The sequence below is a fragment of the Cladosporium halotolerans genome (genome assembly GCF_011745625.1).
Source record: "Cladosporium halotolerans strain TM138-S3 chromosome Unknown Sca3, whole genome shotgun sequence".
NCBI classification, from domain to species: domain Eukaryota; kingdom Fungi; phylum Ascomycota; class Dothideomycetes; order Cladosporiales; family Cladosporiaceae; genus Cladosporium; species Cladosporium halotolerans.
This window is the reverse complement of record NW_027191454.1, coordinates 1,142,210-1,154,696: the sequence shown is the minus strand read 5'-3', so window position 1 is coordinate 1,154,696 and position 12,487 is coordinate 1,142,210. Positions and strand designations below refer to the sequence as shown.

At 52.9% G+C, this 12,487-nt stretch overlaps 6 protein-coding genes across 6 annotated transcripts; 2 read left to right on the top strand and 4 right to left on the bottom strand.

Moving 5' to 3' along the window:
• Positions 1–1,723: 1,723 nt before the first annotated feature.
• Positions 1,724–3,188, top strand: WHR41_01395 (uncharacterized protein; the record flags this gene model as incomplete). The annotated part of the gene is made up of 2 exons (XM_069370001.1): positions 1,724–2,684; positions 2,757–3,188. The coding sequence occupies 2 exons, from the start codon at positions 1,724–1,726 to the stop codon at positions 2,882–2,884; spliced, it is 1,089 nt and encodes a 362-aa protein (XP_069233115.1). The 3' UTR covers positions 2,885–3,188.
• Positions 3,189–3,628: 440 nt separating this feature from the next.
• Positions 3,629–4,780, bottom strand: WHR41_01394 (uncharacterized protein; the record flags this gene model as incomplete). The annotated part of the gene is made up of 2 exons (XM_069370000.1): positions 3,629–4,673; positions 4,731–4,780. 2 exons carry the CDS (start codon positions 4,778–4,780, stop codon positions 3,629–3,631), a joined length of 1,095 nt encoding a protein of 364 aa, XP_069233116.1.
• A 318-nt stretch (positions 4,781–5,098) lies between these two features.
• WHR41_01393 (uncharacterized protein) lies at positions 5,099–6,083 on the bottom strand (the record flags this gene model as incomplete). The annotated part of the gene is made up of 3 exons (XM_069369999.1): positions 5,099–5,788; positions 5,854–5,986; positions 6,046–6,083. The coding sequence occupies 3 exons, from the start codon at positions 6,081–6,083 to the stop codon at positions 5,324–5,326; spliced, it is 636 nt and encodes a 211-aa protein (XP_069233121.1). The 3' UTR covers positions 5,099–5,323.
• Positions 6,084–6,291: 208 nt separating this feature from the next.
• On the bottom strand, positions 6,292–7,544 carry WHR41_01392 (uncharacterized protein). Its single transcript, XM_069369998.1, has 3 exons — positions 7,215–7,544; positions 6,465–7,155; positions 6,292–6,403 (listed from the first exon to the last, which is right to left on the bottom strand). Exons 1-3 carry the CDS (start codon positions 7,467–7,469, stop codon positions 6,333–6,335), a joined length of 1,017 nt encoding a protein of 338 aa, XP_069233122.1. The 5' UTR covers positions 7,470–7,544; the 3' UTR covers positions 6,292–6,332.
• Positions 7,545–7,911: 367 nt separating this feature from the next.
• On the top strand, positions 7,912–9,534 carry WHR41_01391 (uncharacterized protein; the record flags this gene model as incomplete). Its single annotated transcript, XM_069369997.1, has 1 exon — positions 7,912–9,534. The coding sequence occupies one exon, from the start codon at positions 7,912–7,914 to the stop codon at positions 9,532–9,534; it is 1,623 nt and encodes a 540-aa protein (XP_069233119.1).
• A 74-nt stretch (positions 9,535–9,608) lies between these two features.
• Positions 9,609–11,321, bottom strand: WHR41_01390 (uncharacterized protein; the record flags this gene model as incomplete). Its single annotated transcript, XM_069369996.1, has 1 exon — positions 9,609–11,321. One exon carries the CDS (start codon positions 11,319–11,321, stop codon positions 9,609–9,611), a length of 1,713 nt encoding a protein of 570 aa, XP_069233120.1.
• Positions 11,322–12,487: the final 1,166 nt, after the last annotated feature.

The following is a 12,487-nucleotide window of genomic DNA, read 5'->3' as shown; positions in this document are numbered from 1 at the left end:
AAAATTCCTTCGAGACTTCCCACTCCAACACGCCAGTACTCGGATTTGTATTTACAGTGAAGAAACTCATGCTGAACACCGCCTGGTCACGACATGGTCAACGGAATTTAAGGTGAGCTGAAAGGGAGGCAGCAGTACTTACGCTAACGAATGTTCCTGGAAGGAAGATCAGTCCAAGAATACTGATACCTTTCATGGTTTCACCGTCGCGATGCGCAAGCTTCGCAGTGTGATACGCAAGCATGCTGTCATCTCGAGCGTTGAGATGGAGCGCCTATCAAGAGTTTCTTGTCAATCGGGCCTTGGAGTCATTGAATATAAGACTCACCAGACTCATCTCATTATCAAGACGCTTCTCCAGCGCTTGCGAACGGTTACAGAAACCCGTCAACAGCGATGTGCAGAACTCAAGGTCGTTGAGGATTCTCGAGCAGGCCAGGTCGCACGCTCCCGACGGGCGGATACGAGCCTCCTTCACAATGCTTTCGATGACTGAGATTGCGGTCTCAAGCACCTCCGTGCTATGGATGACGTGTCGTGCAGTCTCGTGCATGTCTTCAGCGCTCCTTATCATCCTCCCGAACTGACCAAGACGAGCTTTCTCTAGTTCTCTGACGGCGTCTCTCCATGACCAGACTGCTCGATCAAAGTTCTTGACAATGTGCATTATTACTATTGGATGCAGTGAGAGGGGTCCCCGCCCATACACTGCGGCTTTTCCATTCAGCAGGTCGTTCCCAATATTCTCCTGGAGATCTTTCGGAAGGTCAAAACAAAGCAAGGCAAGGTTGCCTTGTGGTCGCCAGCAACTCACGAAGCTGGGTACTTCCCATCGATGCTCGGTCAAATGTCGAGAAGAGGGCTGGCGTGACGCCCTGTGCTTTATGAGAAAACGAAAGCAAGTCGCATAAGACGAGTCTTCGATCGCTGCGGGTTGCTCGTTCCTTTCTTCGACCCGAAAAAAGCCGCTTGCGTGCTGGCATAATTCTGCCCAGAAGAGCAGCGGAATCTTGAAAGCGATCGAAAGCCTCTCTTGAATGTTTCGGGCAGCCTGGGAACGGATTTCGTCTGTAGTGAGAAAGCTACCAGTTGCTCGTCTTCGGTCAGGTTCTCAATTGCGTTCCATGGAACAGATTGGTGTACCAACTTACGCGACTAGCAAAGAATCTTGATTACCTGCGTGTTTGCAGAGCTCATCGACGTCCACGGAGAGTTTCTGCCATCGTTGCCGTGGTGTGGCGCTCGCTACTTTGCAATAAAAGGCGTTTATCAGCATCTGGGAGCTTATCAAAAATGAGCGCGTAAATTTTTAAGCTCGTACAAGTCTACAGAACCGTAATCATGATCGAGCTTAAAAAGGGCGATGCTTGATGAATTCTGGGCTCTGGTCAATTTGGCTGATTCGCCAACTAAGCGCCGGGTTGAAACCTGCTCGCTTCCTCACACATTGCCGCTGCACCACAAGGCTGTGCAAGACGCCGGAGCCAAAATGCGCAGTCGCTTCGATACTAAGGCCAATCACCGTTGGATCTTCGTGATGCCGCGCAAGCGCCGAGCATGCATGGTAGCTCCACTGAGATTGGAGCTGAGATGCTGGCATGGCGACATATATATCCGACAGAAATGAGACTGTAGTGGTCTCTGGAGCTCTGGCGTACTTCGGTCTCACCAACAGCCTGGAGAGACAAATTGAACCAGTTCCAGAAGACGACTTGCTCGCAAGATGACCATCAGCGTTCGCGCACGGGAGTCTTATGATGTCGGAATTATCTGCGCGCTTGATGTCGAGAGGACTGCCGTGGAAGCCATCTTGGATGAGGAACATGAACGGCTACCCAAAGTTGCGGGAGATGATAACGTCTACACCTTCGGCAGAATCGGCAAACGCAACGTGGTAGTTGCGTGTCTCCCGGCCGGTGTGATGGGAAAAGTATCGGCAACGGCTGTTGCTAAGGATATGATGCGCAGCTTCTCTATCAAATTTGGACTCACTGTTGGCACTTGCAGTGGAGTGTGGAGCGAGCAGAAAGATATCCGGCTTGGCGATGTGGTGGTAAGTCAACCGGATGGGATGCACGGCGGGGTGGTGCAGTGGGACTATGGCAAGATGGAAAAGGATGGAGTATTCAGGAGGACGGGAGTACTAAACAAGCCGCCTCGTTCAATTTTGAACGCAGTGCAAAGTCTGAAATCAAAGCACCGACTGAAAGGTAGTGCTATCGAGCAGCATCTGCAGAACGCGTTCGTCAGATATCCGCTCCTCAAAGACGAGTTCGGCTACCCGGAGCAAAGGAACGACGAACTATTCCAGAGTAACTACAACCATGCAGGAGGCGACACTTGCGATAGCTGCGATCGTTCAAAGATCGTGAAGCGTCTGCCGGATCGCGGACACAAAAGGCCAAAGGTCCATTACGGCAACATTGCATCTGGAGATGAAGTTATGGGAGATGCCCTGACAAGAGATCGTATCGCAAAGGAAGAGGGAATACTTTGCTTCGAGATGCATGCAGCTGGCCTCATGGACACGTTTCCATGCATTGTCATTCGTGGAGTATGTGATTACGCGGACTCGCACAAAAACGAGCGATGGCAGCCATACGCTGCCTTGACAGCAGCGTGCTATGCTAAGGAGCTTCTTGGCATCATGGACCAAGACGCAGTCGAAGACTCACAAACATCACGTAAGTAGGCCATTGCGTTAGGATCAAGCTCGTTCTAGGGTCGATGACGATCTGTTTCCTGACAGGTGATAGGTTTTCGCGTACCATTCAGCTTGGAAGGATTTTCAAGAGCATACCACTTTGTCCCACGCGCTGATAATATGGGACTTCTCGAAGCACTCCTGCAGAGCTCTGACGATGAAACACCCTGTCGTCAATAGGATGGGTGGGATCGGCAAGACACAGCTAGGAATCGAGGATTCCTGGAAACATAAAGACGGCTTGAATGCCATTTTCGGGCTAGATGAATCATCGAAAGATGCAGTGCGGCAATCTTTTGCTGATGCCGCTCTCGATCTTCCAGGCACGTCTAAGTTTGGGGGATCGTCGACTTCCCGTAACGCAGACGACGTAGATCAGTAGATCGGAAATTTACTACGCTGGCTCTCTTCGCCTTGGAACAAATCTTAGCTACTAATCATGGACATTCTCGATCGCGAGTGGCATGAACCGAGGAAAGACTAGCAAGCATTCGACTACAAGAGTTTCCTGCCGACGGTTGATCATGGGAAGAATTCAGTAGCTACGAAACTTTCCAGATTGCAAACAACGAAGGCGAACCTTCATCTCAACTTGTTCTCAATAAGGACATGTTATTTGGGTCTTTCCTCAGGCCGCCAAGAATCTCAGCGAGCTACACACGTAGTAAGGTAGATTGCATGAAGCAAACGAGATCAACGCACGCGCATCAAGGCAGCACAAAGAGGTGCACCATGAAGCTAACATCACCAGACTAAAGAGCCAGCTTTCACGCACGGGAACGAAGGGCTCATAATCCACTCGTCATGTCTCGACTCTGGCAGCAAAGTCAGCCTCATTTGATGTGAGACCTGAATGCGACCTGTTTCCAAGATAGATCATACTGTCATATTGACAAGGGTTGTCTTTTTCTGCTTCCTCCGCGGTTACATAGAGACACTCCTACCCTCCTTCGAGCTCAGTAGCGCAGCCTCAATGATCATCAACACATCCCTCGCCTCCTCAGCCTTGACCGGCACCTCTCCTTCACCCTTCAGCGCCCGCCCAAAGACTCTGTAATACTCAACGTAAGTCGGCGGCGGGCTGACCGTAGGCCATACTTTCTTCTCCAGGACCCCACCAGCACCAACAGTTGTCACAGCCGCAGCCTGTCCCTCCTCCTCGACTCCAAAGCCCTCCGGCAGCGGCGCCCCAGCCTTCGCAGCCTTCAGCTGGTCCTCCTGCGGGTCAAGGTGGAACTTCTTGAACCCGCCCTTCGTACCACGCACCCAGTACCGCAACTGCTCAGTCTCAGGGCTCACAACACCTGCCTTCACCGTGGCCAGCAACTGCTTCTGATCATAGTGCAGCAGCACGGTACAGCTATCCGGCGACCCGGTCGTCACGCCGCGGCGCTGATAGCCGACGAACCCCGTAACGCGCTGCGGCATACCGTATAGAGCGTAGACCTGGTCGATGAGGTGGGTGCCAAGGTCATAGATAGCTCCGTGGCCGGGAGCGTCCTTGGCCTTCCAGGTATCGGCCGGCGGGTCCGGGCGGTGGCGGTCGAAGTGTGTTTCGAACTCCGCGACGTCGCCGAGCGAGCCAGCAGCAAGGACTTGCTTGAGAGTCACGAAGTCTGCGTCCCAGCGGCGGTTCTGGTAGACGGCCAGTTTCTTGCCGGAGCTCTGCGCGAGGGTGGCGAGCTGATCGGCCTCGGCAGCAGTGGGGACGAAGGGCTTCTCGACGACGACGTGCTTGCCGGCTTCGAGGGCGGCTTTGCACATGTCGAAGTGGGTTTCGGGGATGCTGGTGATTATGACGACGTCAACGTCTTTGTCGGCGAGGGCCTCGTCGATGCTGCGGTAGGGCTTGGTGCCTGGGTGGTCTTGCTCGGCATTGTCCGTGGGCTTCGGGGAGCGCTGGACGATGCCATGGAGCTTATAGAGGTCGGGCAGGGCGAGGACGAGGGGAATGTGGAAGACTTTGGCGCTGGGTCTTGTTAATTGATGCTATTCATCGGAAGAGTGTAGATATCTTGGAGCTTGCCTCAAGCCGTAGCCAACAACGGCTACGTTGAAAGGTGGTTGCGCTGGCATCGTGAATCGGGTGTTTGGTGTGGTCGGAGCCAATGTGCCTTCAACAATTCCGAAGAAAGAAAGCGAACATCAACGAGCTATTATAACGTATCCTTCGACGTCTCAAAGGTGGCTCAAGCGCAGTCATACTTCACAACGAAGCTGATTATGGAAGCATGCCCTAATCGGCTTTTGATCTAAGCCTCAAACGCCGAAAATGGAAAGGTCCAAGCGAACAGAACATGAAGGTACATGCGAAACTGTAATTGCAGAATACCAAGAATAAAAAAGCGAGTCTACGATTTAGAAAACTTAGATTTCACTACAGTGCAGATGCTAAGTTGATCCAAATCGTACGCTGGCATTGGGGCGCGGCGATGTTTTCCTTCGCGGAACGCTCCCATCCCATCCCTTCCACTGCGGCGTTTCGCCTGTTACGGCCGTCTGGACGAATAGAGGAGATTACGGATCGTCCTCGAAATCTGCTCGCAATCTATCGAGCTTCATCAAGGTATCATCGTAGCTACACCTTCGTAGTCCGCAAAACTTCGTGACCGAAACCCTTCAGGCTTCAGATCCACCAGCCGCCCTCTCCCTCTCAACAGCAACAGCCTCAAGAATCGCCAAAGCCAACCTTGGATATTGTTCGAGAACAGTGTGGTACCGCGGGAGCTTCCTTACCCATGGTAGATGCTCCCGACAATAATCCGCAACAAGCCCACGCATCTCAGCATCCTGCTGTCCAGCCGTCCTCGCGTCCTGAAGAATCACCATCGCAGGGTTCTCACAGAGGCTAGGTTTCTCTTCGAGATACGCTCCGAAGAGCTGTACTAGCAACGAGCTCATGTATCCACGCAAAGAAGGGATCTCGAGGATGCCGGCCGCGTAGTGGATGGATTTGCAGTGGAGGATGTCGAACGAGGTCAGACTACACAGGTCTTTGTCGATGACGGGGAGGCCGTAGAGCCATTTCAATGCGGCTTCCATGGTGTCTGCTGGAACTGTTTGTTCCGTGTTGTCATACATAACCTAGAGAAGAGTCTAAGCACTCGTAGCAAGTGGCGCGATTGCTTTCGTTGTGGCCAGGTACTTACCTCCACAGGGTGCTCACTGAAATGGCGGCGGAAGTATGCGGAGCCAGCCGCGAGGATCACTTGGTGAACGCGGATGACGCGAGAGTCGTAGATTCTAACCCCATAGTCTGAATATGTCTCGCAGTCGTACTGCCTGGCGCAACGTTAGTAGAATGCTTTACGGCCTTGCTTACGGGCCTGCTTTCTTCTTACTGCTGCAGTCCGTCCAAGATAAACGTCATTTGCGACATATTGGATTTGACAGGGTTGGTGTTATCTAGCTGTTCGGTGTTGTAGTGCGCAGGGGTCAGTGGCAGAGGAAAACAGATATGGCCCTGTGACACCTTGCCAGCATGACACGATGCTGCTTGCTACCGGCATATTCCTACGAAGTTTCGAGGTCCAGTGAAGGTTTCGACCGCTGTAGTCATTTCGTGAATGGGATAACGCTTGACTCAATATGCGCAATGTGACAACAGTCAATATTACATTAGGTAGCATTAGTATCCAAGAGCAATGAATGAGGCTTCTGCGCTGTGAAGAGCGCCGTCGGCATCGTTTCCCCATGTACCTGGTGAACGTTAGCAGTCGGCCTTGCAGCATGCACTCATGTGATGACAGAAGACACTCACGTATCACCCAAGAAAATCCTTCTTCCGACACATCCTCCACATCCACACCGATCCTCAGATCCTTCCCCCCGGCCAACTCAAACTGGCTAAGTGCTACCAGCACTGTAGGTGCCTTCTCAAAGACGCCCTCTCCAAACTCAACATTACCCCTTCTTTCCTGTGACTTTTCGCCTGCGTCCTCATCGCTGCCCGTGTTGAAGCTGCCAGTGGCCACACTGTTCTTTCCCTTCTTGAGCGCAATCCAGGTAACAGTCAACCTCTCCGTGTTGTCGCCGCAATCCGCGTGCGCAGTAAAGCCCTTGTTGTTGATTCTCGTAGCCCAAAAATCGCAAGCATAGTCTTTACCTTCCTCGGTTCCGATTCTGAAGCTCTGCATCCAGCCCACAACATCGACCTGCGTGCCTTTCGGAAACGCCTCCGGAAACTGAACCGACTTCTCTTTCTCGCCATTGGCCAAGTCGAACGTAGTGGTGAGGAAGACGGAGTCTTTCGCACCCTGCTTCGCTTCGAGCCATTGCATTTCGGCGTCGTAGATCATCTTGGTGCCCTCGTCGGACCTCCAGGCCTGAATCAGAGGCGAAAGGACGGTGGGAGTGTCAGCGAAGACTTCGAGCTCGAGGTCGACGGCTTGCTTCTGAAAGTGGTCTTTGGCCGTGTGGGACAAGTCGCAAGACTTCAAACCTTTGGCGATCTGAATTCACTGTCAGTACCTGTATGCGACCTGCCTCCAGGATCTTTCGGGATGCTCACTTGAGGCGGCTTCTCATATTTGCCTTTTGGGATCCGAATCAGCCGGGCGCCTCCTCTGTCAGCCTCTTTCGGTCGCGGTCTCACGTCGGTGACCTTGAAAACACCGGAATCCTCAGCGGGCGATCGCGAATGCGTGAAGAATTCGTCGCCAGTGCCCAGGTGACTTTCATGCCATTGCTTGGCTTCTTGCTCTTGCTTCTGCTCCCAACTCAGGCCTGAGCTCTTGCCGCCGAAGCCAGGAATCCAGGAAGTCATTGCGATGCGGTAGCGAGTGTGCTGTACAGGTTCGAATTGATGGTGTCAGAAGGAGAGCTGTCAGCAAAAGCTCTAGCACATTGCGCCACACTCGAGGATAAACCTGGCATGGGTTGAGCTACAGCCACATGCAACCGGTACGTCATCGCGCATGCAGGTACCCCGGCTCCAACAACCTGGCGAGGCTGGCGGGCGATGGAGCGTGCGCTCGCTGAAGATGGGGAAGCTGAAGGGGGATAGTGCAGCCGAGGTAAGAGTTCGGGGACGACTGCTCCGATGTAGGCTATCAATCTTCTATCTCTATCGCAGACGAGCTATAGTGGAGAATGGCAGTATTCAAGATAAGGCAAGGACATGTTCAGATATAACAGCCTATCTCAATCACTCCTCCAGACCAATTTGCAAGACATCATATCGCACTCGAGTAACGTTTCACCTCATCATGCCATATCAACAGGAAAGCTTCCACCTGGATGCCGGCCCTTTGGGGCACATCGAGGGCTTGACCGTGACATCTGAGAACAGGCCGGTGTTGCGATACTTTGGCGGACTTCCCTATGCCCTGCCACCGCTTGGTCCTTACCGTTTCCGTGCACCTCGCAAATTGCCTCCCTGCTATCGATACGGCACGGTAGCAAACCCGGGCAACTTCACAGGGAGTACGGGAATGTGCCCGCAGCCTCCGAACCGCAGCCCCCCTGACGCTTCTCTACTGGACGAGGACTGCCTGCAACTGAACATATGGATCCCCACAGGAGAGGCTCCCAAGAATGGATGGCCAGTCCTCTTCTACATCCATGGAGGCTTCCTTCAGTGGGGCAATGCCAACTGGAAGCCTGCTGCTCTGGCGCCACTGCTTGGTGATTCAGCATTCAATAACATTGTGGTCTTGCCTTCGTACAGGCTCAATGCTCTGGGCTTCTTAACGGGCAAAGAGCTCGCGGCCGAAGCGACGAAAAACGGGGAATCGGTTGGTAATATGGGCTTCTGGGATCAGAGGGTAGCTCTAGAGTGGACGCATAAGAACATCACTCTCTTCGGTGGTGACCCTTCGAAGATCACCGTCGGCGGCTACTCGGCGGGCTCCCATTCAACATTCCAGCAGCTTGCGCATGAGCTATACCGCGTGCCTCGAGAGAAAGCCATCATCAAACGAGCGATCATGTTCTCAAACAGTCCTGGCGTGCAGCCGAAGACGCTGGACGAGCATCAAAAGCAATTCGATGAATACATCACCAGGCTCGGCATCTCTTCCAACCTCCCAGACTCGGAGAAACTCGCAAAGCTGCGAACCCTACCATGGCAGCGTCTCATCTCGGTGCAAAAAGATATGAAAATCTCCGAGTTCCGCGCCCTGACCGACGATACCTTCATCGCCCGCGATCTGATTTCCAACATCAACAGCGGCGACTTCGCCTCCAAAATGCGAGCCCGTGGCATCACCCTCATCAACGGCGAGTGCAGGGACGAGCACAATCTATATCGCAACTGGCGAATCCCTTCAAACTCCTATTCTTCCGTCTACACTCGCCTCTGCGGCGACTATCCCGAGCGCGTAGTATCGAAACTAATGCACCACTACTGCCACAGAAGGCAGTCTCTGCCGTCTGGATACACGGACTGGCAGAACTTGTTCGGGCACATCTACGCCGACATTCAAGTGCACCATCTCGAGCGCGGATTCCAGAACGCGCTGTTCAAAGGCGGTCTGAAACCGGGCAAAGACGTGCTGCGCTATCGGTTCGATAGGCGCTTGAAATGCGTCGATGACAGCGTGCCTGTCGAATGGGAAGTTACGCATTCGACCGACGTGCCGATCTGGTTCTGGGGAACGGATTATGCGCCTGGCATGACGGAGCAGGAGAAGGCCTGGCTGAAGGGCTGGAACGAGGGTTTTGCTGCTTTCGTCAAGGGTGAGTCTGTCAATTGGGGACCGACCACGCCCAAGCAGATGAGGCGGTGGAGGAGCGATGGCGAGACGGACGTCTGGGAGGACGATCGGTGGGAGCAAGGGCTTGAGGTGTGGGAATTGGTCAATGGCGACGCAGGGAGGACGCATCTGTAAGGTAAATTGGGTGAGTCGTGGCATTCGTAAGATCTATCCGCGCAATTGAGAGAAAAGAGGAAAGAAAGAAACAGCTACTTCTTGCCAACCTTGCCCGTTCCCCTAAACGCAACCGCAACGACCAAGAAACCCGCCATCGCAGTCCCGAAATTAAACCAAAGCGCACCTCTCAGCCCGCTCAAGTATGCCGAATTGCCAACACTCCCCTCGCCCGTGACAGCTTCCGCGGGCCCTTCTTTCGCCTCCTGCACAGCAACCTGTATCGCCGTACAAATCGCTAACCCGATCGCGCGCCCAACCTGCCCAACACAATTGATCGTGGCTCCACCCAACGCCTGGTCCTCTTTCGGCAAGCTCTGCGCCGTGAAGAGCAGCAAACTCGGGAACAGCGCATCAGCTCCCAGCACAGAGAGACACATAGCCGGGAACCCAAACGCCCAGTACGTCGTGCTAGGTGGAATAGGGACCGCGAAAAGCAGACACGCGATCGCGCAGCACATCATGCCCCACATGAGGATGTAGTGGACTTTGACGCGAGCGAGGATCTGCGAGACAATGAAGATGGCGACGATGCCGACGACGCCGGTGGGGAGGAAGCGCAGCGTCGTCTGGATGGTGCTCAGGCCTTGGTAGTCCTGGTAGTAGAAGGTGGCGAAGACGAGGAAGTTGCTGAAGGCGCCAAAGAAGGCCATCATGGCGAACATGGCGGCGGAGACTTTGGCATCTTTGAAAATGGAGGTTTTGATCAAGGGGCGGCGGGATGTTTTCTTTTCGAGGTGCATTTGCCAGAGGATGAAGCCTGTGAGGAGCAGGAAGGCGATGACGATCAGGACGGGGATCCAAGGGGTCGCCCAGCCGACGACGTTGCCTTCTGTGAGGGCGAAAAGGAGGACGAGGATCGCGATTGTGACAGTTGCGCCGCCGGCCCAGTCGACGGCGTTCTTGAGGTCCAGGGGTTGGCTCTGAGGTTTGGGTTGAGGAATGACAACGTGGCCGGCGACAGTGACCATTGCTGCAAGGATTGCCAGTATCCAAAGGACCCATCTCCAGCTAGCATACTGTCCGACGACACCTCCGAGGATGTTGCCAATGACGCTTCCCAAGGGAGCTCCGGCAGAGTATGTCGCGAAAGCGTAGTTCTTCGCTTGACCTGGAGGAAACGTTACACCCAAGATGCCGATTGCCGTTGGCACATTCGCAGCCGCACCGAGACCTTGCAATCCTCGGAAGATGTCGAAACCTATCTCGTTCGGGACGAATGGACAGACAAGGGTTGTGGCGCACACCCAGGCAGACCCCCAGATGAAGACCTTTCTCTTGCCGCAGACATCTGCCAGACGACCCCAGAGGAGTAGGAAGCAACCGAACGTAAGCGAATAGGCGGAGACAATCCATTGTTGTCGGGCAGCAGGAATATCCAGATCGCGTCCGATGGTTGGTAAGATGATGACGACGGCCTGGTTCGACATCGTATTCAAGAATGCAGCTCCGGTCAGTGTGATCACGAGTGCTATCGCTCGAGCTTTGGACATAGGAAGTTGTGAGCCCGTAGTGATCGTTCGTTCGACCGGATCGCCATGTGTTGCCTTTTCGGAGTCGTAGTCTTGATTGTTCCCAACATTCTGAGATCGGATCTCTTCAGAGTTTTTGCCATAGTCATCTAGCGTCTCTCGAGAGTCGAAATACTCGCGACTAGATTTTCTGCTGTCTTCGCCAGAATCTGAACCCACCGGCACTGCGTGAGTTTCGCTTGTCGCCTGCTCTTTCACTTCCCCAGTATTAGACATTACTGTACAAATCTATAGCGAAGGACTGATCCTTCAGGTTGGATGGAGGAACACTCTACTCGCGAAGAAGTCATCTTTTCAAGGGGATCGTCGGTCTATAATAAATACTCGCCCATCATAGTAGGCCCGAAATAATAAAACGTTATCAATCGCGACATCGGGCAACGATTTTGCGGGAAATGTCTTACCCGGCGGGTAGCGGGGAGGATCTATTCACGTATATGCAGCCAAGAGATGAGGTACCTAGATCTTTTGATAGTCGCGTCGAAGATATCCTCGTAATCTACATTGATGGAATCGAATCTCAATATTCACAAGCATTGGCACATGGAAACAGCATCCCAGAGCATGTCCTGTCAGTGATCGTAGTGGTAGTCAGGGCGACAAGAATCTCAGACATTTGTCCGTCCGAAATCTCAACGCTTCTGGGAGTCATCCGAAGGAACATCGATACGAAGCTTGGCTTTGAGGCTAAACCTTCGGCCTCCTCCATCGCTCATGCAGCCACCCACGTGTGTAGTAACGACTCCCATCTTGACTGCCGAAGCGTCTCTATGTCTCACATGCACACCTGCCGACAACGTTTATGTTCTTTGCCGTCAGCTACTCGGATACCAGATGGCCCAGCTTGGGCATGGAGCTACTACTGTTTGCAAAAGCCTGTTCCCCGACGCGATTCGGAATTCCAGAACGTCGCGAAAGCCGTTTTTCACTCTTTCTACGATAACTTATCCGGATAACGAATCTACACTTCTATATTTATATATAAGATAATAGTAGAATATAGCTATCTTTCTATATCAATTTTAATAGATAGATATATTATAAACGCTCGTTAAACGAGTAATTCTCTTTCTCGTAGGGTAAGTAGGGTTAGGGTTAGATTCCGAAGGAAATCCGAGTATATTGAAAAGTTACGCTCTACCGTAATCTTACGGAAATACCGCTATTTAGTTTATGGATATAATAGATTTAATATTAATCTACCTATTACTATCTTTTTATCTTATTTCCTCCTCGTCTACGCGAGCTATTAGGGAAAGAGTAGAAAGCGGCTTTCGCGACGTTCTGAAATCCCGAGTAGCGTCGGGGAACAGCCTTCTGCAAACAGTAGTATGGAGCTGGCAGCCACCGATCTTACATCATGATACCCCCGCGGATGGCCG